Source organism: Anser anser, assembly GCF_964211835.1.
Source record: "Anser anser genome assembly, chromosome: 5".
In the NCBI taxonomy this organism is placed as follows: Eukaryota; Metazoa; Chordata; class Aves; order Anseriformes; family Anatidae; genus Anser; species Anser anser.
Window position 1 is genome coordinate 38,840,925 of NC_139725.1, and position 26,893 is coordinate 38,867,817.

A 26,893-nucleotide genomic window follows, 5' to 3' on the forward strand; every position below is an offset into this window, starting at 1 on the left:
TCATAACGCACTGCCTGGATTGTTTTATCGAGATTAGGAAATAATATTCTAATTAAAAATAAAGAGCTGGTCCACGAGGACATGGCCGCGTATATGACATCACTGGTAACCTCCTGAGCACGTGCGTTACAAGCAGACAAGGTTCCTCCACGTTTCACTTCATCTGACACTTAAGGCAATAATTCATTTCTTAACTCTAGCTGAAGACACGCAATTTTATGGGAACCACAAATCAAGGCTCTGCATGTTTTAAAGGCTGACAGTATTATTTTTTTTTCTAATAAGATTTCTTCTTTGATTAGTCTTTATTTGCAAAGAAAAGTGAAGAGAACCATCATGTCTGCAGCAAAATGGTTATGTAGTCACAGCGAGTCCCTACAATAATACTTGACAGTTGTGCACTTTTTTTTTGCATGTGTTGCAAGAATAGTTGGAGAAAACAGGGAAAAAAAGAAACCAAAGAAATGTACAGTAAGCCATAGAAAACAGGAGAAAAATGATGTTACAGAAAATACAAGTCAGAGGAAATATTTGGACAGCCAGAGAAATGTCATCACGCAGTAATGGCATCAGCCTACAAGTGTTTTGCAGCAGTGTTATAGCAGTAGGTGTAACAGTGACCCACTTAGGCCAAATGACGATAGGAAACCGTACCTTGGAGAGGTCCCATTGTAAATAGAGAGGTTTGCGTTGCACAGGACTGGTCTGGAATTCTTGACAAGACAAGCAGCAAAAACAGACTCTCCCAGGCTCCTGGACTCCAAGTGACACCGAATGACATGTGATAGGAGGGTTGGAAAAAAAAGTCAGGATAAATGGAATGAAGATTGGAGCAAATACATTTTTAAAAGCCTTCTGGAAAAACAGAGGTCTGCACAGGGCTTTCCAAAGTATCTGCCCATTCATGCAAATCAAGAGGATGTCAGGGTCTGTTCTACGGCTTCTTTAATCCAGTTATATCAACTTGTCTAATTAAAAAAATGTCTCTCCTCAGAGCCTTGCCAAGGAAGAAAGGTAACCTCCCCACAGCTATTTCTGAAGTGCTTTTAAAGCCTCTAGTAACCTCAGGCTACTCGGTACAGCTACCTGGCACGTAACATGGTCAGTTATGGCAGACTCTTTGTTAGCAGTAGCAACACCAGCCTATGGTTATTTGTAGTCTAGACAGAAAGGCAATGGGAGGGGACATAAGCAACCTATCTTGCAAGCAAACTCTGAAGAAGCCATCTTCAAGGAGAAGACACTGCAGGGCATTACCGTAGCAGGAAGGACAAAAGCCGTGAGCTGTTTCCTTTCATTACTCATCCTTTCTCACCACGTGCCACCGCAGTTACAATTTTCCCCGTGGCAGAATTCCTGGCCAGTGCTGGCAGTGACGTAGAGCAGGGTGGTTATAGTCACACAGATTTACTCTGAAAGAAGGCAGCTGCTGTGCTGTGCTGGAGAGCCTCGTCCCATTCCACACGGATGTCACTATGGATGTTCAGCACATTCCCTTGTCTACAGCAGAACAGGTACAAAGGCACCAGACACTCCCAGGCACCAGAAGAGTCAGGACAAGAACTCAGTGCTTTGATCTGTCCCACCCCTCCAGATCCCAATGACACGTACCACACTTTGTGATGCCTTCCTTCCCACAGAACATCCCATTTTCTGCTTGGTTGCACGCTCTGCTGCTGCATGCCCTCTCTTGCTTGGCTAGACAAGGAACCAATTAGTTAAAGCAATGAGCTGAAACAATTAGGCAACTTGTTCACCTAACCCAAGAGCCCCGACCAGTACAACAGAATGAGCTGAAAACTTTGAAGACAGACAGAGATGTAAGAAAGATCACAGCATTTCTTACCCAACCTTTCTCCTGGGATCAGAGGGGACAGTTGTGAAACATATCAGAATTCTGTTTTCTTCTTTCCTTCTGTCTGAGGGCTTAATTTTTATTGGGATGGTGTTGCAAACAAGCCAGCTAGGGGCTTCAGGAAATGTCTCTATCCCTGATCCCTCACAAACAAGCCCAAACATTCTTCAGTTGGTCTTTGGAAATTAGCTGAAGCAAAGGGACTCGAACTCTGATGCGGACATGGTTAAAAACTGTAAGAAGCTTCCTAGACTGGAATGGCACCTACAGGCTTAACGTATTTACATTAATCAAGATTCAATCAAAGGCTTATTGGCACTCTAGGTCTGTGCTCCTGCATTACAAATAGCAATCGAGATTTCTGGGAAGGTTTAGCCAAGGCCTTAGCATAACTTGCAGCTACAGTACAAAAATACATAAACCATATAAGGTTACATACTTCATTAAATGTTAGCAATATGCTTAAGACTAAAGCTATGGCATGCACTTTATATACAATTTTGATTGTCTATAATCCGTGTCAACACAGCTGTGCTACAGACCTCCTAAGTCACTGTTAGCAAGTCCATCTGCTTCACTGAACTGTGTCTAGTTTTCAAATAATGGCAATTTCTTTAACATTTTATGATTCCTTACTGTGAAAACTGCCTCTTGCGTGAGCCAGTGTCAAAATCTGACTAATGTTGCAAACCGTGTGGTGCAATGTGATTTTGTTGGCAGTAGGAGAAACATAAAAATGTTAAGACACTTCGCAAAAGTTTCAAAAAGGAGTCACTGAATAAATCTTTTAATCTCAAGTAGCACGTACTTCATTACATCAGCATTTTTCAAGGAATGTTCCTATTGTCAATGAAAATTAGCTCCAAGAATTTGAAAGCATGAGGACTTAACAAGGGAACCCAAATCCCAGAATTATGGCTTTTGTGTCAAGCAATCTGTAAAATACCAGACTTCTGAAAAACTGGCTCTTCCTCTCTACAAACACAAGCCTTTACTACCCCAGTATGACCAAAACAGATAATCTTTACAGGAAGATTTTTGATAGCTCTTAGAAAAATGTCATCACACCCATCTGTTTTGCTCTGTACTATATCCACAGAAACTCCAGTGGAAGAAGGAAGACGGCACAACATCCCAACACCAGTAAGAGGACTGAGGCTTGGGACCTTAATTCCCATGCTAGGCTCCCTACATGCCCTACAACAATCGGCGCTTATTCAAGGTTAGCAGAAAGGTGTAACGGAACACTGCATAAAGCAGGTTGTGACTTGCCTTATAGAAAAGTCAGCATTTCTCCATAACAACAAGAACTTCAAATAACTCAGTCACATAAGACAAGAGGCCATGTAGCTGTTGCCTCTTAAAATTACTCTTTATTTTACAAGCTGAAGAACAAATCCAGCCCATTTGCAGACTCAGCAATGACCGTGGCCACTTGCCCTGCCTGATATATGGGCACTAGCTAGTGGCGTAGGCGTGCTCCTGGAGACATTCTGCTGCATGACTTACTGTGTGCTTTTTGGATTTTGCTCTGCTCCTTACAGGAAGCCTAGACATTTGTACCTCCAATAGACACTTTCTCGGTTATTATTTCAAGCAGAATGAATAATATCTGGCCAGCTCACTGCTCAGCCAAGAGAACCAAGCAAAGTGATGGGGGTGAGTCAGCAGCTCGGGCTATTGCTCATAAGTGGATACCGAGCTTACATCTCAGACCAGCGTAACACATGCACGGAGGTCTGTCTTCCTGTGCCACGTGCACAGTGGGCTGATCATTACTAAAGAGGCCTTTTTCCTCGCCAAGAACTAACCTTCAGGGTGACCTAAGTTCTCCTCTCCGTGTGAAGGCCGAGGCAAAGCTGTCAGCTTCACAGCCTGGGAGGAGGTCGGGATACATGGGGACCGCCACCCATAGAGCATTCGCTGGGGTGCTTCAGTCACCTCTCTGCTCTCTATTTCCTTGTGCTAAGCAGAAAGGATGAAGCGAGGAGCACTCCACGCACAACTAAACCTCCACAGCCCTTCGCTGCTCTCCTTGGAAAAAAGGGGCACAGCAGAGGCCCTCTTCTCTCCTTCACCCCGCTGACTCACCACGGGGAGACATCCCAGCCTCCGAGCCGTGCCAGGACTGATGTCGTGCTCGGAGCAGGAAAGCAGAGGCCATTGCTCATACCTGCTTCCCAGCACAGCTGTCAGGTGTGCCGATACAGTCCATTGCCACATCTGCTCCATCACACTCGGAGCTCCGCTGAAGGCACAAAGAGCCAAACTAGACCATTCAAAAGTGATAATTCAGGAAATAAACTATTTAAAAGGGCCCGCTTCTCTCCCATTCTGTTCTTCTAGTTTCTCTACTCCCCTCCCACGGTAATAAATCCATCTGTAATTTTCCTTGCACTGACACTTTGGATACCCAAGGCAGACATTTCCTGCTCCCGTCAAAGGTGAAAGCACCCAAATCTCCTGCAAGCCATAAAGGCACCTCACCTAAATGCTTTTGCAGTTCTCAGAAAGCCAATGTACTTGGAGTAACTGGAAAGACCTTGACCTGGATGCAAGGGCCCAGTGGTACTGCTCAGGCTGGGATCAGAGAGAGGCAGAGGCAGCGCTCCAAGAGGACTACGCCGTGAGCCAAGATACACACTGAGACTTGGGACCTGTTTTAATTATTGTTTCATTTCTTTCACTGCTCAGGAACATGTAACAAGCTGAAATGTGCGTTGTGCCTGTAAACATTTACTTTCTTTCAGTCTTGTGCAATGCTATGTCTCATTCTCTTGGATGGTGCCTGGAATGCAGGAATAGCCATAACACAGCGGCCGAGCAACCAGCGACTGAGCTGTCCGTCTCCGACAGTGACCAGCACAAGCTGCTTTGAAGGAAGTTGCTAGAAACCCCACACTGGGCAATTGTGCATTAGGTGGCCTCTGAGGGAAGTTTCTTCTTTCTGCCACGCAATTTGTGCTTGACTCACGCCCTAAAAATCAGCAAAGGCTGTCTGTCCGTCCTCCAATTCTTTTCCCATGCCGATTCGTGCACTCAGGGTGCTTTCTGCTTGCGCACTTGCCAAGAGGAAAAGATTCTGGTGGTGTGCTATGCGGGGTTACACAAGTTAAGCGTGCCCTGCACGGATTACCACGTACCTTGCACAGTCAGCCACGTGGGGCTGCAGTTGCCGTAAGCCTGATGGCACACAGACACAGAAATCTGAGTCAGTCCCAGAGCACTCCGAGGTCTCTTCGCCAGACCAGCTCACAGATGCACTCTGGCCCTTTGTACCCACAGCCTGCGAGCACGAGGCGTTTGGGGATCCTGCCCCTCTCGCTTACCAGAACGGTTGTTTTCAAGCAGCACAGGGGCATGCACGCCATCAGCGACTTGTGATCTTCTCCAGGCCTTCAGCAGAGAAATTATCTCGCAATTTGGCAAACCTCACCAGATGCACAAGAGGCCGGCTGGGGCCACAACGAAGAGCCGACCGGTCCGGGAGCACGGGGGCCTCCCCCATCCCTCCGGCAAGGCCGTCTGCCTCGAGCTGAAAAGGAAGGGAACCTTTGCCCCTTCTCCTCAGTTCGAAGGAGCATCTGCAGGACTGAAGCCAATCAAAGCCAGCTGTGTAAAACGAAGGGGGGGCAGGGAAACGCTGATTATTATGACTAGGAAAAACGCTATTAAAAAAAATAAAGAAAAGGGAAAAACTGATCCCATATGGGAGGCAAATGAAATACAAATGCAAAACAGGCCATTACGCAGTGTCTGTTGTAAGGCTGCTGCGTCGGGGGCTGCGTTCATGTGTCGGGACGCGGTGCCCCTGGGACCTCCGGAGATGCCCCTCTGCTCTGCGGCGGGGAGAGCGATACCTTGGAGCATCCTGGGCTGACCGGCACGGGGGCTGCGGATTAGCAGCCCTTGCAGGCTGACCGAGAAGCTGTTCGACTCCCCCACAGACACTCATGGAGAATAACCTCAGGTCTGCCAGACCTCATCATTCCACCAGCCCTCTTCTGCCTCAGCCAGCTATTCCAGGCAATTTCGCTGCTGGCCTCTTGCTCCTCTTGAGATGAGTTATTGCCCTCCTCCGCTCCCACTGGGTCGCCCACACGGCTGCCCTTTTGTCATTCCCCTTCTCACTCCGCACTTCCCCTTCTTCAGCAGATCATCTCCATCACCCGCTCCATCTGCCTACCCAACATGTGCCCTTCAAGCTGTTCCTGAGCTACAGCCAAGCCCCTGCAGGCTCTCTGGGGCAGCCTTCAGCAACAAGGAGGCTTTAGGGGTGCAGGCAGGAAGCGCAGTCCAATCTCAGCCCCCTTGTACGCTCCCAGGAGGGAATGAAATGCCCACCCTGTGCCAGCCATAATCCCAGACTCACAACGTTACCAGACCAAGGTGCCTGAAAGCCAGCTCTCTTTTCCTTCTCGTTCCTCAGCTGTTTCTTCTGCTGATCTTGAAGCACAAGGACAGTCAGAGCAATGGGGGCTCGCTTCTTTGGTGGTGCTGGTGATCATTGATCCATGTGAAGAAAAACTGGAGGGCAGCAACATGACTTCTCGTGCCTGTGCCCTCTGCTCCCCAGAGAAAAAAAAGACTCTCCAGATCTCAAGGGACAGATGGTTGAAGGGTGGCTCAGTCTGCCCTGCTCTTGTGATTCTGTCGAAGACTCACAATATTTGGTACTTTTTTTTTTTTTGAGGCCCATGCCCATATGCGAATCTCAGCATCTATTTAAAAGACAAAGAAAGTAATTTCTTGTCTGTAGTGGAGAGAAAATATACAAAAATCTGAACCTCAGAGTTCAATCCACAGAAAAAGAAAAGAAGCTCTAAGAAAATCCATAGGAAACTCTCCCTTAACAAGCCAATCTCACATTTTTGAGTCCAACTCAGCTACACTACAATCCTGCTATGTGAGGGCAGAAGACACTTTGGCCACCCAGATGCCCTGCTCTAAAGACATTCCCAAGCCTGGCTTCTTCACCCACCCTGGGCCAGGGACTGGGCAACCTGTGCCTGCTTTTTGAGCACCATCAAAGCTCTTCTCTCACATGTGCATTTGGGGAAGAAGCAGGAAGAGCAAGGGCCCTGAAGACATGACACTTCTCAGTACTAGCGTATTCCACAACATGCCCAGGGCCACAGCCAAACGCATTAGACCGCAGCACTCCCAGATCCTACTCAAGAGTCTTCATAATTCCTCTTTTCAAGCCAAGAAAAACAGAGCAAGCAGAAAACAAATAACAGTGGGCAAGCAGGAGTATTTGTCCCTTACTACAATGGCCTTAAGCAATCAGAGAGGTAGGGCTGATGAACCTTTAATTACTTGTGCAATAACGACCTCTGTTTCCAGCATTCCTTGGCAGGCAGGAAGTGGCTGGAGCAGTCAGGGACCTGTTATGCTCTCCTCTCCACAGGCCTGAAATCGATACGAAGGCCCCTCACCCAGCTGGTTGCGAGTTTCAAGATACACCCTGCACAGAGGTTGTTTATAGCTATTAAAAGCAGCGAAAAGAAAATGCAATAAAAATAAACAGCTCGTCTATTGAGGAGCTATTACTGAACCGCATGTCACCACAACTAAGGTGTTCAAAGCTCCAACACTACTTGTTCCAGACAGTTCAAAGAGAGATAGAAAAAGCAAACTAGAAAAACCACACCTCAACCTCAGTTTATTGGTATTTTGTGTACTGCCTCATGCTCAAACAGAGAGGGAATGGAGGGGGCACTTTTCACTGCAGACCCCTAAGTGGTTCCCTGACAGACAGAGCAGGGGCGCTGGGGAAGTGACTACCCGTAAATAATTTCTGCAACAGTAAACCAAGGCAGCAAGGGAGGTTAAGGAATTGATCCAAACTCAGCCGAGTAGTCTGGATGTGAAGTTGACTCTTCTGATTCACAAACCACTGAAGTGACCTCTCCTTTGAGGGAAACCTAGGTGTTCACAACAGAAGGCACTACACCTTCCCACAGGGTCCAACACACAACTTAGACGTACCATAGGTGAGCCAGCTGCCAAACTTGCCAACCTTCCCAAGCTCCATCTTGGCTGGGATTCTGCAATGCGGCAGGCTGACCCAAAGGTCAGAAAAAGAAACCCTGCAAAAGACAGCTCACAGGCTATTTTGCTTCCCGAGGAAATAAGTCTCTTCCTATCCCCACCTCCATCTGCTGGAGTCAGCTTATGCCTTGACGCATGTGGCACTGACGACTTCCCAAAGCTCTTGTTCTTTTAGTATTACCATTAGCTCTTTGATATCTTGGTTATCCACAGAAACAGCCAGAGTGTGTCGGCATCCAGCAAAGTTCTTGGCCCTGAAATTCTGTGGCAAGGAATTGCACAACACTAACCTAACCCAGTGTCGAGTGAAAATATTTCTGTGACAGTTTCTATCTTGCCCTCTTTTTTGTTTCTCTGACAGTCCCCACTCACATACATTGCAAAGGGAGGTACTTCTGGATAGCTCATCTCTAATCACGTTCCCTCTACTTCTAGAATGAGCACTTACGGGGTTTTCAGTCGCTTTCCACACGAGGTCTTTTTTTCTTTCCTCAACTACAGTCACAGCTGGTTCCTCAGCTCTCCCTCCATTTGGAAACAGAGTTGGCAAGATAACATGGTGTGGCCCAGTATGAAAAGGATCCTTTACAACAAAGAAAGATGTCCCAGGACTGTTGAGCAATTTTCTTATTGGTTACAACAGGAAACGGATAAAAGCACTCAGCTCCTACCAGTCAAAGTTTCTCCTTTCTGTTGTGCACCAAGGCCGTACAGAAGAACAAAGCAGTGCTACAAAAGAGCTGCTTTGAGAACAAGACTGAGGTTACAGGCAGACCCATCAGTTTCTGGCATCTTACAAGCCAGAAGGGTAAAGAAGGGTAAAAAAAAACCTACAAATGGCAGAACGCTGTGTTGCTCTCAAGTCTGTTCCAACTGAATTATCCATCACTTTCATCAGGCACATTTCTTTCTACTGCACACTGCAGTAAGCTGCCCGCTGCATGCTGTCACTCTCAGCACTCAGAAACGAGAACACATGTGAAAGAAGCACCCCAAGGGACATGCCCGGTTGTTAACCTAAAGACATTCACCTCCCTTGCTCAGCACCCTTAGTTTTCTTCCTGCTGTTTGAGCTCCTAGCCTTGTAAGACACAAGGAAGGGCAGCTAGACAAAACTGCCTCACCCCCTGAGATGCCAACTCAAAAGGAAGGGAACAGTAACACAGATCCCCACTCCCCTCGTGCAGTTGGGACACTATCTCTAGCAATAATGGCACAGGTGAAGCCACCTCAAGCTCCAGGCCCAATTCATTCAGAAGGGTTAAAGGCGAGGGGGGTTGGAGAGAGCTGCACGTCTGGCTTGAAAGCAACCCACCAGAGGATCCTGCAGGCAGAGGGGGGATTAGTAGTGTTAGGTAACTGCTCAGAGCACCAACGCCAGGCAGGCCCAAGGGCTTCTCAGGCCTCCTCGTGCTCCCCCTGTCGAGGTTTGCCTGAGCAGCCCTTAACAGTGGGGCCCACCTTGGAAGCCCACGGCACAACTACTTCTGCACAAGCAGTAGCAGTATCAGGCCCAACATGGGGGCAAAGCAGCAAACAAAACGGTCCACAAGCTCTTGCAGCTCTGTTTCATAAGGGCCTGGAAAGCTCCTCCCCTCCTCTTCCTCTAGCCCCTCCATAAAAGCTTTGCATGCAGAGCTGCGTCTCTTGGGTCCCTCATTCTCTTGAGCAAAGTAAACAGACCTCCCGTGCAGCGACAAATGAACAACAAACAAACAGAGGGGGAAGAAAGAAAGAAAAAAGTCTCACTGCCAACTTGGAGATTTTTTTTCGGCATGTTTAATTTTTCAAAAAAAAAAATGTGCAAGCTATGCCCTGGGGGTGACCCTGCACAGAGCTTCCTCCAGTCCCCCTCGCACTGCTGCAGCCACCCCGTCCTTCCCTGGATGCAGGCGCACGCACACGGAGCCCGAAGAGTCCTGGCACCCAGACGGCTTTTTCTTTTTCAGGCATGCCAAAACAAGCTAAGCTCCTAAATCCCTTTTAGAATCTGGCCTTGTGTGGAAATCTGTTTGCCTCCATCCTCTGTTTATTTTCTTTTGTTTTCAGGTTTGTTAGCCCAAGGGCAAATGTTGTTCCTAGCACCAGTTTTGGTTGTTGGGTGTTTTTTTTTTTTTGGTATTTATCTTTCAATCAAGTGTTCCTCCTTGCAGGGATAAACAGGATGTTTAGAGACTCTGGGTATGACGACCGGTCTCTGACAGCTGTTGTGACACACCACACACTGGGTTTGCCATGTGTGCGAGCATTGGCACAGCCCCGTCTGCAGCAGCCTGCCTGAGGAGATGGACTGCATGACCTAAGAGGCCTTCACCAGCTCTCCATTTCCAGCACAGGCTCATCGCAAACACACCACCCGACCCAGAGCAATTCCCTGCCCTCTCCCTCCACTTGCCAACCCCACAGCCATCCCCCTCCTAGAAGACTCGTTTCGCTTCCTTTGCTGCACCTTTACTTGCTACGGTGAATTACGTTTTGCCTCTCAGGCATTTTTTTTATTTCCAGGTACATACACATGGACAACAGTCCAAGTGCTTCTAAACCACACCGCTTCAACAGAGGGAGTTTCCCCAGCCTTTTTTTAGGAAAGGAACTTTTCCAAACCCTGAATCACTGACATTGGTCTGACTCCTAAGCCCAAAACTTTGCAAAAATGAAGCACAGACAGCATTAAGTAAGGGCCAGATCCCAAGCAAGACCTACCTACCTAGAATACCATGTGTGGCCTAAAGATGCTTTCTGAAGTCCCAGTCACCACAGAAGAAAATGAAATGCCTAATTGGGGACGGCGCGAATACTCCAAAATGGTAATTACTTTCCATTCATTGCCCTTAGAACAGCTGAAGGCAGGAAAGGTTAAGAGACTGATAATTACTTATGTTTTGTAATTACAACAACCAGTTTTGCACCAGGCCCCGGTTCCAGTGTTCTCAGGCCCCAGAATAAATGAAGATGAGGTATCTCCTGCGTTCTGCAAGCTGGGTGTGCCCACAACATCAGCGCACACTTTGATAAGCCGTACTGTATACAAAGAGCTAAAATCTGTCTAAACAGCCATAAGTCGCTAAAAGAAATGGCTCGGCAAGGATGTCATCTTAGCTACCCTAAAGCCTTTCACATTTAAAGGAAATAATATTTATAAAAATTACCTCTCTTCTCCACAAACACATGAATCCTAAACAGCAATGCTCATTTTTCCCTATTACAACCACTTTAAGAAATTCACAGGTCAGATGACAACACGCTGCTGACTTTCAGGCTGCTTGGGCCCAGCTTGTTCAAGAAACTTGGTCCTGCAACACTTGTCAAGTTCAAGCACTGAAATCCATTCCAGGTAACATTCAACCGCACGCTTCTGGCCTACGCACAGAAGCTACGGCATGAAATTTTATGGTCTGTGTTATTCAGGAGGTCAAAAAGGATTATCACAATGTTCCTTTTTAGCCATGGTGCCTGTGAGCCTTGGCATATAAGCAAATGCTCATGTCTGGAAAGCCATTCTCAGACAACTGTTTTAAATTGGACTCCGAGCAGTCCTTGAACTCCACTTTAGTAGAAAGCAGCATTGTCAAGATAACGGTTTTATCGCTTTCAGTCCTTCTAGCAAAAATAGTGCTTGCTTTGTGTACCTTGCCCTGTTTCACACAGTAAGCAGATGTCCTCTACCCAGCCCTTCCCGCTCTCTGCAAGCCATTCCACAAACAGGCCAGCACTGAAGAAGCAATAGTCTCTTACAACCTGAAAACTAAAACAAGTAAAATTATTTTCTTCATTTTTTTTTTCATTTTTCTTCATTTTTTTTTAATAATTGGAATAACCTGGATGGACCAGAAATTTTCCAGCCATGAACAGTTTCCACAGCAAGACCACTTTGGATAAAGTAAGCATAATTTTCCCACTGTTCCATTCATTCAGAAGTGCTACCAACAGTGGGCCCAATAGACTGTTGAATACTTTTCTGTCAGCAGATCCATACTTAGGGAGTCCCAGTACGGAAGCAGGTATCTGAAGCTCTAAATTATCCATTCTCAGTCATATTCACCCTCAAAAGAGGGTCATTTACCCTCTCAGCAATGTGGCTTTCCATTATACAGAGCAGGAATATTTGCTAAACAGATTACAATATCCCTTCCCTGGAATACACCACAAGGTTGTATTTACTTTTTTCCCCATCATTTATTTTATTTAGCCTTTTCTCTTCTCTTAGCCACCCAGTAGCCTACCAGAGGGGGAATGATGCGTAAGACTGAACTGCAGGATATACACCATTTCTGACACGGGGTGCTTATACACAAAAGATGAAACTTTGCGACTTACCGGCTGAGCTGCACTATATGTCTTCCTACTTCAAGTTAGCTGTGAAAATAATCAATTTGCGCTCTCTGAGGTCATATGGTAAGGCTGAGGTAACAAGAGGTTAGAAGACACGGGAATTTTGTCACCTGTACACACCCACATGTTCTTAACATGATCCACAAAGAACCTATCAGCAGGACCTCAGCAGGAGCTACAAAGGAAAACTCATTTCAAAACTGTAATATTTATAAAACCAGTTTATGAAGTCAATGTCTCTGCAACTCATTTCAGTTTGATTTAAAAAATAATAAATACAAGCAAACAAAAAAGCAACTGCATGTTCCCTCTGAAGCATACTGGTATTGCTGAGACAACCCTCATCATAGCTGGGTGCCTTTCTCCGCTGGAGTGGCCTACGCAGACAACTGCGCATCTGCTGACTGTTCCAGCACATTGCTCTCTTAGGGGGGTTGCACACGTACAGAGGGGAACGAAACTGCGCTCAGCACCTCCCTTGCACGTCACCGCAGCCAGCAGCTGCGGAGCCGTGCATGCCAAGTGCAGGACGTGGCTTCTCCTGCATCACAGCGAACATCAGCCTCTTCAACCAAGTCATTACTTTGGTCCTTGGAGAAGTTACTCATACATCTATATGAACCCCCAGCCCGCAGGTACAGCTGTGGACATTGCCAAGGACAGCTCAACACCTCTGAAGCGGGGCTACTTGCAGGATCTGCCGAACCCTTGCATCACCCAAAACATCGGGATGTGCTGGAATGAGCACGATTCAGTCAACACAGCTACAGAACGTGATCCCTTGTTCTCCTCACTTTGTCACTCATCTGCTGTGCTTCTCTGGTACGTGACACAAACACTGACTCCATATTCAAGCATTGCCTGCATTATCTTCTAACCTACCTGTACAGGTTGGGGGACAGGACCGGTGAAGCGCCATATTAAAATCAGAACTAGCACTTCCTCTAAAATACTGGCCAACAAGGGCCTGGAAGGAGTTGGCATCTTCATAATCCTACTTCCATGGAAATCTGGAGCATCAAAGCAAATAGGGCTTTGAATTTTCTTTTTTAAATCTTACCTTAATTTCACAGGTATACTAGCTTAGGAGGTAGCTGGTAACAAAAGTTCTCTCTCAAGTAGCTTGAATATCTGCCAGAATTTGGTTGCAGCAACTTCATATATATACGGGTACACTCATCTCTCTATTTCTTTCCTTTTGTGTCACTCCAGTCAGAAACCTGTTTTGAACATGAGCTAAACATTAATCACCCATGGAGAAATCAGAGCAGCAAAGCATGGTAGACCTGCCCTGTGACTTTTGATACTCACTCAGCCTAGCGCATATTTGGTACTGCAAATAAACTCCTCTCAGCTTGGGTTCTCAATGCCAGTACAGGAGCTGGTGACTCCAACCTCTCCTGAGGACCACAACAGGGAAGGCAGAGAGGCTGATGGTTAATATATTACTTGCTGTTACACCTACCACATGGAGCACGGCCTCATTCATCCAGAACTATCACATACCTGACTGTTTGCTTGCTCAAGGCTGACCAGCCAGCTAGGAAGATATATGGCAGCACTAGATGAATTCTTTTCATTTTATCATCACCATGGTGAAGATGGAGTTACCTACATTGGAAGTCACCACAAAGGAAAGTGATGAAAAAATATCAAACTCTGTAATATTATACCCTAGGAGCAAAGCCCCAGACCCATTACTCTAAACTGAGGTGGGAGTTTGAAAAACAACCTCATTAAAAAACAAAAACAAAAATAAAGGAAGGAGGTCTGGGGGGAAAGCGGTGTACCGCAGGAGAGAAACCCTTTTATCTAGGCAAGTTCAGTCCTCCTGCTTTAAAACTGCAGGTCAGCTCCTGATTTAACCTGGAGTTTTACATGTCGCTACAAAACTCTGGAAGTGTTGGCTTTGCAGACATGCCAAACACACAGACTGTTTTCAGGGAACTCAGTATTTTTCCACATCTACTATTGTAACTCTGCTGGCAGGCTAGGAGTAGCAAATCCTCCCTTATCTCCCTCCTCTCTGAGAGCATCTCTCTGTTTAAGCACCAGCTAACTTACACAGATCATCATGCAGATCCCCCCTGGAAGCTGGACAAAGAGGGGGGTGGGAGAATCACTGAAGCTGTAAGCAACAAACCGCAGGAGATGGACTGTCGCGCAGAGGGGAAGTAGCAGGGGGAAAGAGGCGACTAATGAACAGAAGGGGGTGCGTAAAATCCTACTTGGATTGCCTCTCTGGGGAACAGCTGTTTCCTTGTAAACATCTTGCTAGCTGTCCAAACAAGAAGTTCAGACACAGAACAATAATGGAGAGCACCCGGTAGAAGCATTCAAGGCAAGGCTAGGGCTCATTCACTACCCTGCCAACTGAGTGGCAGCATTCAGAAGCAAGGGAAACTTAGCTGCGTGTTTAACCCTGCACATGCTGGCACTGTGGCCAATGGCCTGCAGAAACGCATCCTTCCTTCTATCCACAGCAAAGTCCTTCCTAGCCCTCCTTCCCCCCCGCCCACTGTTTCTGACACACTGGCAAAGCACGTTCCTTGACAAAGGCAAAGAGGAAATATCCTCATCAAAGCAAGGAAAAACAGCTGCAGAGCCAAGAAACAAAAATCCTAAACGTGGCAGCCCTGAAGGCCTAGAAAAGCTCTACCACTGCCCTGGCATCAGCAACTTGGAAGTAAAGGGAGTTGCACCAGAAGTAAAAAGACTCTTTTTACTAGTCCGGAGCACAAAACAGTCTACACTTGCAGAAGCATTTTTATGCCAATACAACTGTGTCTACACAGGACTCTTGCCAGCACTGCAAGGTAGCTGTGGGCAGGGGAAGGAATACTAGCACAACTGTGCCCTGAAACATTCCTGGGGCAGAGCAGTCACAGAAGGCAACTACCTGCATTGCACAACAGCCAGCAGAGACTGCACCATGTCTGTCCATTCCCTGAAGCTTCTGGGGATCACACACATGCCCAGCCACAAGCCTACCCAATAAAACCTGCCCCAAAATGCCACACGGCCATTAACAAAGGAGTAAAATCAGGCTACATACACATCCCCAGGAAAGGGGGTCACTTTGGAAGGAAGGCAATGCACAGGATAGTAAAAGACACCATAACTGATAATAAGGGAACCCTACATCCTGAGCCTACAGCCTAATAACCTACAAGTTCTTGTCCACCTCCAGCTGTCTTACCCTGACGTTTTTACGTAACATTCAATGCCAACCACACTTAACCTGAGAAACGAAATGCCTCCTACTTCCACTCAAATGACCTGCAGAAGCAGGAACAAGGTAAGCACAGTGACACTCTCATTCAGAAACAAGAAGCAATTCCAATTTCAGGAATGGTCCACAAGTTCACAGGGAAGATCTGATGCAGTCAGATTTATTTTACCTTTTTATTTCTTTAGGGCCATTTTGTTGTAGTCGTGCATAAATAGCCAGGAAAAAAAACACTCTAGCAAGGGCTGCTCAAGAATAAACCCTTGGTCATTACAAGAAGAGAAGAGTTCAAGTTCTGCTGACCAAAATTCCTCTAAGCCTACAAAAAGGCAGCTGGCTTGTTGTATCAAAGTCCAAACCAATCGGGAACTCCACCTCGTCTGGGGTCACCCTTCTGGATCTGCTGCTCTTTCTCTAGATATTTCTTCCTGAAGTCATCAAAAGAGCGAGCTTCTTCATCTTGTTCTTTCTCTGGAAACAGGTTGGGAAACTGAAAGGTTTGTCCTTTGCCCTAAAGAGAAAACAAATGGTCAAAATGATGTCTCAACTCCCAAGATCTCTTTCCACTGCTCTCCCCAAGATACACATATAACCCTCCTCCACAAGCTAACTTTCAGCCTCTTCTGTATGCAAATTAAGACACTGGCATCTTTCTTTACAGAACGAATGGTCGGGAGATGGACACCTCTTCAAGATGCTGAACCACCTCAGAGATGTTGTTAGGAGCCACATCATAAAAGCAAGATGAGCAAAGTAAGTGATTTTGTTAAAGTCACACCATCGGAGAAAATGCAGGCAGGGCAAGCATTCATTATGTTAATAGTTAGGATATGAGTCGCAGCTATAGCTGTTTAAATCTTGTCTAAGGATCAGAAAGAACATACCTAGCAGCTGTTATTATGGGGTGTAATATGGGAATACATAGTAACAGATATCAGAGGTCTCTTATCAACAGGAATAAAGTCTGCAGTGTAAAATAATTAGTGGGAACAATCTGTCTAATACATCACTGATGAGATTAAAGTGATTACATCTGCATCAGTCATTCTGCCTAACAGACAAGTCATTTTAGTATAACATCATCATCAGATCTATGTCTCCCACTTGGAAAATAAACATTTGCTTGGTCTCTGGTTTTTATCTAACAGCAGGAAACCATTATTCTGTGGAAATGTTCTATCCCATTAACATTATCTACTTACTTTTTAGTGGTGTTTGCACTAAGCACAACTTCATTAAACTCAACAGTATCAGCCCCTTCCATTCCTTTGCATTCCATATGGGACTCTGCATAATAAAACTCATAACTGATAGCTCATAACTCTTAAAATTATTCTCCAGAATAGTTACAAATCTTATCATACATTAACTTCTCTAGCAGAATACTACATATAGAAATCTCAACAAAAGCATGTAATTGCTTCAGATTAAAACAGTTTTTTCAGGTCAGCCACTCTTTCTATTTGTGCAATAAAGATAACTGAACCAGAGGCCCAGTTACAAAATGGTTCTGCAAAAGAGATAAAATAAGCCTTCCACAACAAGGCTACCTATACTGCATTTTGAGATAAGAAATGTGACATAATTAAAAAAAAAAACCTACCCTGACACCATGTCCCTAACCCAGCTGAATGTGTGCTATGTTCCATTTAGCCATATACACTCAACAGGGTCATTTACAGGTGTGAAAGAATTTAAACCTCAAGCATACACTTTGGAAAGAAAAACCATGACTTATCCCAGTTGAGCTTATCCAGACTAGAATCTAGGAAATATCAACTCATACCCAGCAATGCTCCGGTTGTTTTTGTAGTGCATACTTCTTGGGGGTTTCCTAAGAGCCTGACCATACTACAAAAACAACAAGGGAGCTGCTGTGTACATTGTGCTTTCCTAGATTCTAGCCTGGGTAAGATCAAGTGGAACAAATCATGGTTTTCCTTTCCACACCATACACTCGGGGGTTTCAACTCTTTTGTACCTTTAAATTACCACCAGGTATGCTTATAATAGCTGTCCTATGACAACTGAAGCATAGCTCCATTTTGAGGCACAGCAACAGGCCTTATCAATGGCCTTGAACAATCCCAACGCCGTAGCCTACTGATGCTCTTCCTGTAGTAGGATCAGCAGCAAGCACCCTTGAGGCAAAGGGCTGCCCAAGAGTTTGGCACGCTGAAGCATTTGGAAAAGAATCTGTTTACATTACAAAAAATTACTGCATTTTAACTGCACTGCAGGCAGGTCGCTCAGCCCTGTGGGACCCATAGGACAGAGGAGGCTGATTCTAAGGACTCATCCATCCTGGAGAGGAAGCCATTTTAGTTAAACAAGTTGGAAAACAATTCAGGCTAACATGGTAGGCATACCACCTACACTGAAAATTTGAGAACTATTTATATTGGTAACAGTGTAGTAAGGGGCTGTTCTTGTTATGCAGCACTTCCATTCTGGTATGCTTCCAGCACCAAAGCACTTCTCTTATTGGAGAGTGAAGGAAAGCTGTCCCTAAAGCATACTAACAACGTTCATGGTTAATTCACTAAGCATTGCAAAACAGTTATTATTTTTAAAAGAGGAAATAAAAAGGATATGCACAGAAACTGTAGTGAAACCAGGCAAACCTTTCAGCTGTTTATCAAAGTGCTCACAGTTCCCATTTCAAGGCTGGTGAAAGTCAAATATTGAGCTGAAAATGTCAATCTGTATCTGGAGTCTTTTAATAAATCAAAATCAGCACAGACAAGTTGGCTTTTTCCAGCTCTTGTTTTGTGAAGAAATTCTGATTTTGGCTGGCAGCCAGACACGATTCGAAACAGCCAAGACATTACACCCTGAGAACTGAAGGTTGATAAATCTTAAGTAACAATACTATGCAGTAACACTGCACTGTAAGACTCTGGAGTGATGAAAGCTGTATGAAAAATAGCTGTTGTGCATGCTCAGTAGCTAGTTTTCATCTTGGGTATTTCAAAATTTCAGAAATACCAAAAGGCATCAACTTACATAAAAGGCTGAGAGTCTATCCAGGCATATTTACATTCGGTGCATCTTCAACGTGATGCCAGAGGCTACCAGTGTTTTAGCTCATATGCCACCTTCTTAAAACAATGCCTACCAAAGGAATAGAGGGATCATCACTCCCTTACGCAGTCCTGTTTAAAGTAGACTTTTTTCTTTGTAAAAGTTTTCCCTTCTCTACAGCAACCATCTGCCAGCTAAAATAAATGCCTCCTTCAAATGAAATCCTAACCAAAATAAAGCAAACAACTGAATTTCTACTTTGTTCATCAGTGTGTTTTACCTGGTTTCCAAACCGCTAGAGCATGAACTACTAGCATATTCAACTAGGAAGCAAAATTTTGCATTCTTATTCCTAAACCGTACATTTATTCAGTGTTTTACCTTTTGCAAGCCATTTAACCAGTCTCCCCTTTCATCACTGATTTATCGAAATTCATAAGCTGAAATGACCTCCAAAAAAACTAGGATTTGGTTTTTGTTTAGAACTTCTGCCAGCACAGTTACCTTAGTCAGAAACACAGAGAAAAGTGGAGAAGATGAGAATAGCCTCCTACCTCACAGTTGTGCTAAAAGAAAGCACTGTAAAAAAGACAGACGCTGGCAAAAAAAAAAAAAGGCCATTTTGCTCGAATAATTTAGTCTGTCTTGGAATTGGATGGTGAAAAAGTTGTTTTACTGGCAGTACCGCAACGCGAGGTGATACCTCTGGAGTTTGTCAGGATAAGTTCTCCCTCCATATCCTCTAATATCTAAATGAGCTCTTATAATGTTAGACAAAGAAGGATAAATAAATAAATGGAGCAATGAAGTCATAGAAGCATTATTAAAGCACCTAAAAATAAAGTCATTGTGATGATTTTACATGTTGGTATTCTAAATTTAGGGCCTTCCCAGAGACCTCCCTTCTTTCTACAAATTCTAAGGTTATGTATAAGTAAGATGTGTGGTCCAGTGTTTAGATTACAGAAATGGGAGCCATTAAACTTCTACTCCTGCACAAATCTAATCCTCGTTTCAGCCTTACCCAAATGTAAAGCTGATTTATATACATAGTCTTATGAGGATTCCTTTATTAAATACTAAAATCCTTCAAGATAACAAGAGACCTAAGCACCAAACATATATTTTCATCTTAGATGTCAAGTCCTTTTGGTTATAAAGGTTGAAAACGCACCTTGTTTCTCTGAGTTTGCAGAAGGAGTTACAACATGAAGTGGTACAAATTGCCTCCATTCATTTTAATGGGAGGTTAAGTGACCACAATTAGGCCTATGAAGTCAAGTGTTAGCCTTTCCACTGCTGAGCCTCATGTCAGAAAATTGCTAGGAGGATTATCCAGCACAAACTCACTTGTACTTTCTGACCTTTGCGTCCTCTGAAAAGTTTAGGAATGGAAGGTCAGCAAAGATATTATTGTGTAGGAATGACGCAGCAAACACTGATCATGTAAACAACTGTGAGGTCTTCTGATTATTTAGATAATTGAAGCACTTACTACTGTCCTTTAGAATTAGGAGAAAAGTGATGTTTATAGTATCGTTAACTAAAAAAATGTTGGACTCCCAACAGCACGGGATTCAGTCCAGCAGTAGCAGCAAATGCAGCTAAGTTTAATAATCCAGTGCATTTCAACAATTCTCCTCCTATTGCACTTGGTAACATCTGATGTTAAAACGTATGGCAGAACAGCACAGAAAGCAACTGTAAAACCCACACAGGAATGACACAGCGCACAGGGCATCCAAGTTTCCTCTAAATTCATTACATGTCAAACGAAAACTGCTGTCACATCTGATGTGCAAATGGGTTAATTAATATGAACATACAGGACACGCTAAGCAGGGTTTGAGGAGAAAACATTTGCAAAAATGTTCCCAGCGGTGCCATCATTCATGCAGCTAAATAGGTGTTAGTCCTAATGTTGACAAGGTCAGACTCCTTTTTACAGCCATCTCCATTAGATTTCTCAAAACAGGTTTAATTAAAAATAGGTCTGGATTCCAGAGGCTTGTCTACAGTTGGGCTCCCACGGGTGCTAACACCTGTTGAGCTAAAGAGTGAGAACAGTGAAGGAGGAGGAGGGGATGTTGTTTTTTTTAATTTCCCTGATGTTGATGCAACTGTAAAGTTTCCCACTGGCTTTTTTTTTTTTTTTTAGTAATATTAGGATAATTACAATTCTATCTGAGTAAAGAGAAAAGCTGCTTTATTACTTTCATTTTAGTTACTTGGAAAAGATGCATACTTTTGCTTTTAATTAAAAAATCAAATAGCATTAAAAAGTAGTATTTGATAAGCCTCAAACTTAAACATTTCTCACCACATTCCAGAAGGGGAAAAAAGGCAGGCAGGGTCTGGAATGGTAAGATATTGTTGATCCACAGCCTTCTATGATTTGAGGTATTTTTTTAGTGTGAAAATATTATGGTTGGACTGGTCATGTATTTGTCCAGTTACAGCCTGAGAATAAAGTAAACAGCTCTGAATCTCCAAGAAATAGTATTTGGAAAAGAAAGGACAACAATTCTTACATATGGAGCAGCTGAGGCACTGACACCTAAGGGTGTATTGGCTTATGACTTCACGTACCTTCCACCTTTGAGACACTTGTGGTAAGTTATGGATACGTATGTTGTGCTGGGACACATAAGATGATGTCTTATGAAGCAGGCAAGCATAACTAGTCATAAGAAATACACTCAATTTCATTCAGGTAAACCACACCAGGACTGCTTCCAAGTCGCACTGGGAAGAGCAATACTTCCACCTAGTGGGCAAGAGAAAGATCAACCCAAGACCTTCCAAAAACACACTTATTTTTCCAGCCATAAGCAGTTTTAACTTGAAACTGGATTAATGAGGGAAAACACAGCTGGTAAAAATGGTGGGAAAGCCCTGCTACTCTGACTCACGGCAGATGCAAAATAATTCTAATGAAAAAATGGTTTTTACAGCGGTTACCAAACTTTCCTAAATTAGGCAGATATTAACAATGGACTGCATGGGGCCTGTTTTGGCCTGAATCACACCATGAATGAAGGGAAAACCTTCAGTTTCAGAAATGACACTGGGTTTCTGGCCTCACCCACTGTTTAAAGCTGGTGTGAACACAGAACTGGGAGCTCACTGTCTGAGACAACAGAACTAGTGATGAAAAGTAAAGAACAAAAGAGGGGAAAAAAAAGACAAACCTTAATGTTAGAGCTCACAGACAGCAACAGTAAGAGAAAAGAGAGCAAAGAGGCACAGGATGAAGTGAAAGGAAAACAGGCAGACCAAGTTTCACTGACAAAATCTATATAAATGGTCAGAATTCCCTCACTTGGGATGCTGTACAACGAAAACTAAAATGCAGTCCCCTGACCCCATTCATGGGAGAGATGAAAACGTGGCATTCTTTAGAAATTGAGGATGATATCACTGGATAGGACAACACAGTAAAAGACACCTGTTCTCTCAGGTACCAGAAACACTCCACAGCCACAGTACCACATGGCTTTGTGCATTCTCCATTCCACTGCAGTCACCCACAAGGAGATGGCAACTATTCTAGGTTCAGAAGTTTGATTTGAAATAAACATTCAAAGGCACTGCCTTAAATGAGTGGCTTCCTACATAGAACAGCAGCATTTGGCTTTCCACTGAATTTCTCTGTGGGTTGCGGACTGCTTCCCTTCGCAACTCAGCAGACACAGAAACAAGACTGCATTAAACGTAGTAAAATAGAAGTTGAGAACTGACCAAGGTTCACTAGAGATGCATGCCTGCTTCTATCTTGGGAAACAAGTCTCCAAAACCAGCCATCACTAGCAAGAGGCTATGGCATTGTAAAGTGCCTGCAATTACCTACTAAGGAACAACACCCAGAGAAAGCAACTTGTACAATACAAAATCACTCCTGACATTCAATTCTTCAGCTGTGTTCTTCATAAGTCAGTCATACCTGAACTTTCGCAGACAAAAACACTGCACAGGCAATAGCCTTCCTTCCACCAGGGAGAATTTGTCTACTGAAACAGTGCCTATTCCTTGAAAAAGGCATGCAATTTTTTGCTATCATAATGTAAATCCTTGTGAAGATGACGTTTTCTTTAACTTCAGCACAGTGAATCAAGCTTAGTCCTCATCTAAATAAAAAACTGTTACTTCTTCTTAACACTGTATTTTATATCGTTCTTTTAAAAATAAGGGCTGTCTACAAAAACAGAGTCCTCACTTTTCTTTCCACTCCATTCCCTAGAAAGGGCTTAAAGAAAATTTTTCTAAGCTCATTTAAAATCGAAAATTAAAAAAAAATAAATCAGATTTCCCATTGTCTACGCATCTTTAATTTGACCCCAAGTCCTTACAAATTCTTACGCAATCTTTATACTGTAAGATCATGCAATGTTCCCCCACACTGACTCCTTGTCCCGGGACAGAGTAACATTGAGCTTGTGTTGCCAACAGCAACTTTGAACTTTTGGTTTTACAACCATAAATAGCATTCCTTTAAAGTAATTTTGGTACCTGAAGGGCTTTTCTATCACTGGTGGTATTTCTTTCTTACTTGTAGACAGGTAAGCCCAAGAGAAGACCGAACTATAATGTGCTCCTGTTATGAAAGAAACTTGTAAGAACATGAAGCACCTTTTCCACTGGGCAACCAATATACGTTTCAGAACCCAGTTTAGCCACAAAGCACACTTGTTAGACATGACTAAAAGCTCTCCAGGGAATACGCCTTAAGTCTTCTTGGAGATCCAAAGAGCTTTAATAAAAAGTTCCCCACCCTTACAATATATTCTTTCACTTACTGGACATTTCAGCAATCAACCACACAAGCCATGAACCTTCCAACACAGAGAGTACAGGGTCAGCATGAAATTCGCTGACAAAGCAGCACCATATGACACGAGGCCCTAACTTACATACAGGCCTCAGACACAAATGGTACTAGAAAACTAACAATTTGTTTAAATCTGTTTTTCAAACGAAGTCATTTAAATTAGTGAATCCCTTTATATGTTCTGGAATGTATTAAAGAAAATGCCTTCATTAGAGGAGTGGAAGAAACCGTCAGCTAATTGGACAATTCACCAAGCATTACTTGTACCTTGGCTGACAAACAGCCCCTTCTTTCCCTGCAAGCATCCATATTAACTCACCAGCTGTACATAGGCGACCTTGTAATCTGGCTTCTTCACTCTCTGATTCTTGTGGTTCTTCTTGTTGTTCGCACCTGCAGAAATGAACAGTCCAATTTTTAACTTTCCAGGACTTCCAAGTACACCAAAGCAAGGCAAAGCTGAAAGGGGGGAGGGGTGGGGAGGGGGGCTCACCAGTTTTGATTTATTGTTAAGATGATTACTTCTTCAGTACAAACATAGATACCACACAGCAGTACCAAAATTACTAAAATGTACTGAAGTTGGTAAACTGCTTACATGTAAGGAGAGGAGGCATCACCAGACGCGGGCTGCTGACAGCTGTTGTGCCTTCATGGTCACAACACAAATTTTGCAAAGAAGCAAGGAGGCAAGCCTTCTGAGTAGGGGGCAGGAGAAATAAACTGTCCTGCCAACATTAACTGCTTCAGAAAGACAAGGAGAGAATGACCACTAAAAAGCTTCAAACTTGTCAATTTTTACTGCCCAGCTAATGAGCAGGCTCTACGCTTTATATATCAGAAAATTACACTCTACACCCCAAAAAATCAAAGCACCTTCGCTTCCTGCAAGTATGCTGGGCACAACTGAGTGGGAAGTTCAATTTACTCCTTGCATGTTAGGCAAACATTAAAGCTCTTGAACTATGAGACGTTCTAAGCCCCTTTCCTCTTTTATTCCCTGACCATACATATTCTACCACCATTTCTGTAAGTACTGAGGGACTGGACAGTTTTAAGGACAAAAGCAATTATTTTTCAGTGCTGTATGAAATAACGTGTTTGCTCTTAGGATTTCATTTAATTTTATTTTTACATAGACACATTGCAGATGATGTTTTCCTTCTCTTCTTTTATATGCTCTGACTTTTACAACCTTCTCTTGAAGCTTTTTCTTTCATTCTCCATTTTTCACTATGACAGCTCTTTTTCCCTATGCCCTTTCAAATTTGTCCCTACTCTTACCATTATAAACACATCAATCGATTCCTTTGCTAGAATTAGTACATGAAAAAGAGAAATCCAACCAAAGATGTCCCAACAAACAAGTCACTCTCCATTTGATTAATGCACTGCCTGGTGATCAAAAATGTGCATGACGTAAAAATATATTCCTGACTTTGCACTACATCCAAAATACATTCAGAGAAACTCTGGGAAGGGAGGCATTCACACGTAAATGTGACTTTGTAGAATTCTAGCCTAGTTCAATCAGAGATGGGTCCCTCTGTTCCAAGTCTGAGTTCAACATAACTTCAATTAAGAATGATTTTTTAATGGTTCTTTTGGTGGTGGTGGTGGTGTGAGGTTTTTTGCACAAGGGTAGCGCAAGGAAGAAACACAGTAAGTGGAAGCATACGAGTCTGTAGCAGAAATGTGGTAACTACAGGTTATGAAAAACTGAAAGTGTGTCAAGACGTATTTCTGGTATTTTGTACTTGTCTAACTGAATAATTTTTTCTCTCTACAAGTTTTGACTTCAGTTAGACCATAACATCTCCTCTCTGGGCATGCTAGGTAATCTCAACTCTTATTATTTCATAAACTTAAAAAATAAGTTTAATTACTAATTTTATTAAAATACATGAAGTAGTTCCTTTTGAAGTGAGACATCCACCGGTCTTCAAGGAGAAATGGTACCAACTACCAAAGCATCTGGCATTAGTTAGATACGGGTCAAAATTTTAAGACTTTTTTAATTCATTATTTTGTTTTTAAAAATAAACTTATGTTATAACCTAATTAAAGTATTCAAATATGAAGCAGTACATACAAAGTGGTATGTACTTGTTTTAAGGAACAATAATAAAAAGAACTGAGCTGGAAGTTGCCACCAGCAACAAACCTGGAACTAAAGTTTGTAGAATGCTACCGGACCTTTTGACATGAAAAGCCTCTTCTGGCTGAAAAGGTAAACTGCATTTATCCCTTTGAATTACTCAACTGCACTTACCATACTGTATTCTGGTCCTCACAGCAGCTACTGGCACATTATATATTTTTTCAAGGTAATTCTTGATATCCACTTTTGTCATTCTAGGCAACAAGAAAACATTTTGGGGAAAGAAAGAAAGAAAAGTAGAAATACTTAACTAAGTTCAGAACAGAGCCACAGTATTTATAGGCAAGTTGATAGTCTGGAATAGATACATCTTCCCCTTTCAAACAAGGTAGCTTCACCGCACAAATGTATAAACCCAACATAGATCATATGCTGTTACAGCAATTCATAGCCCATAAATTGAAATAATGCTAAACATTTTATTCTCTGGCACCTCAGCAGTCAAAACATGAGGTATCTGCTGTACTCAGCGAGCCAGGGTCAGCTTTCTGACTGCCCATGCTAAGAATCAGTTCTAAGCTTCTGAACCTAATTTCTAACGTTTTTGGGACCTGCTGCAGGCATGTGGGCCTTTATGTGTAGAAGCAGAGCAGACAGGACGAAGGAGTCCTGCAAAACTAGCACCTGGACACCACCTCTTTTCCTCCAGGTCACCTCCACCACCTCTCCCTTCTTCCTAACCCCACCTCGCGGCAGGCAGAGCCTCACAGCACCCCGAGAGGAGCCAAGCACAGCTCCTACTTAAACCAGCGCCCTGAAAGCTCTCCCTGCTGCACAATACCCTTCCTTCAGCCACGGGGAGGGCCTCTGGGCGCAGGGGGATGCTCCAGAAGCGGCGGGGACCCCTGGGCACCCCGCGGCCAGGCTCCGGCCGCCCTCCCCGTGCACTCACTCCATGGAGACGCGGAACTGCACCGTGTCCTCGGGCTGCGGCACGCCGGGCCGCACCGCCAGCATGAAGAAGTTGGGGCGGAAGATCCGCAGCTGGGGGCCGCCCAGCTGGAACAGCGGGTACCTGCGGGGAGAGGACGCCCGTCAACCACCGGCCGGCGGCCCGACGACCACCGACCCCGTCCCCGTCCCTCCCCGGCCGCCCAGCCCCGCTCACACAGCCCGCCTGCCGCCCGCCGCCATGGCCGCGGCCCGGCCCGGAAGCGCCGCCGCCATGGAGGGGCTCCCGCTCTCGCCCTCTGCTGGAGCGGAGGGGCGACGAGGGTGGTTTTTGTGTTTCTATTTTTTTTTTTTTTTGGGGTGGTGGTCTCCACCTCATTGGCCCCTGGAGGGGGCAGCCGGGTCTCGCCGTCGCCACGAGGGGATGTGGTGCTCGGGGTGCGCTAGGCACGGGGCAAGGGGCGGGAATCGTGGCTGCGAAATGGCGTCGTTGAGGCAGTTCGGGAAACGCAGCCCCAA

General features: G+C 44.4%; 2 protein-coding genes across 4 annotated transcripts in view; both read right to left on the reverse strand.

Annotated features, from left to right (window-relative positions):
- The window catches only part of LOC310900487 (uncharacterized protein), a 220,257-nt gene extending 204,783 nt beyond the window's left edge, over nt 1–15,474 (reverse strand). For all 3 annotated transcript variants that reach the window (XR_014585153.1, XR_014585154.1, XM_083838556.1), the window contains exons 1-3: nt 11,539–15,474; nt 1,612–1,698; nt 655–753 (exon numbers count right to left, since the gene is read on the reverse strand). Coding sequence is in view for 1 of the 3 variants with exons in the window: in XM_083838556.1 (XP_083694682.1) it covers nt 655–753; nt 1,612–1,682 (170 nt within the window). In the remaining 2 variants the exon portion in view is untranslated. The remainder of the gene's footprint in view (nt 1–654; nt 754–1,611; nt 1,699–11,538) is intronic.
- A 143-nt stretch (nt 15,475–15,617) lies between these two features.
- Nucleotides 15,618–26,732, reverse strand: MRPL23 (mitochondrial ribosomal protein L23). Its single transcript, XM_083838555.1, has 5 exons — nt 26,592–26,732; nt 26,376–26,498; nt 25,595–25,677; nt 23,642–23,715; nt 15,618–15,981 (listed from the first exon to the last, which is right to left on the reverse strand). Exons 1-5 carry the CDS (start codon nt 26,648–26,650, stop codon nt 15,817–15,819), a joined length of 504 nt encoding a protein of 167 aa, XP_083694681.1. The 5' UTR covers nt 26,651–26,732; the 3' UTR covers nt 15,618–15,816.
- Between the last annotated feature and the right edge of the window lie 161 nt (nt 26,733–26,893).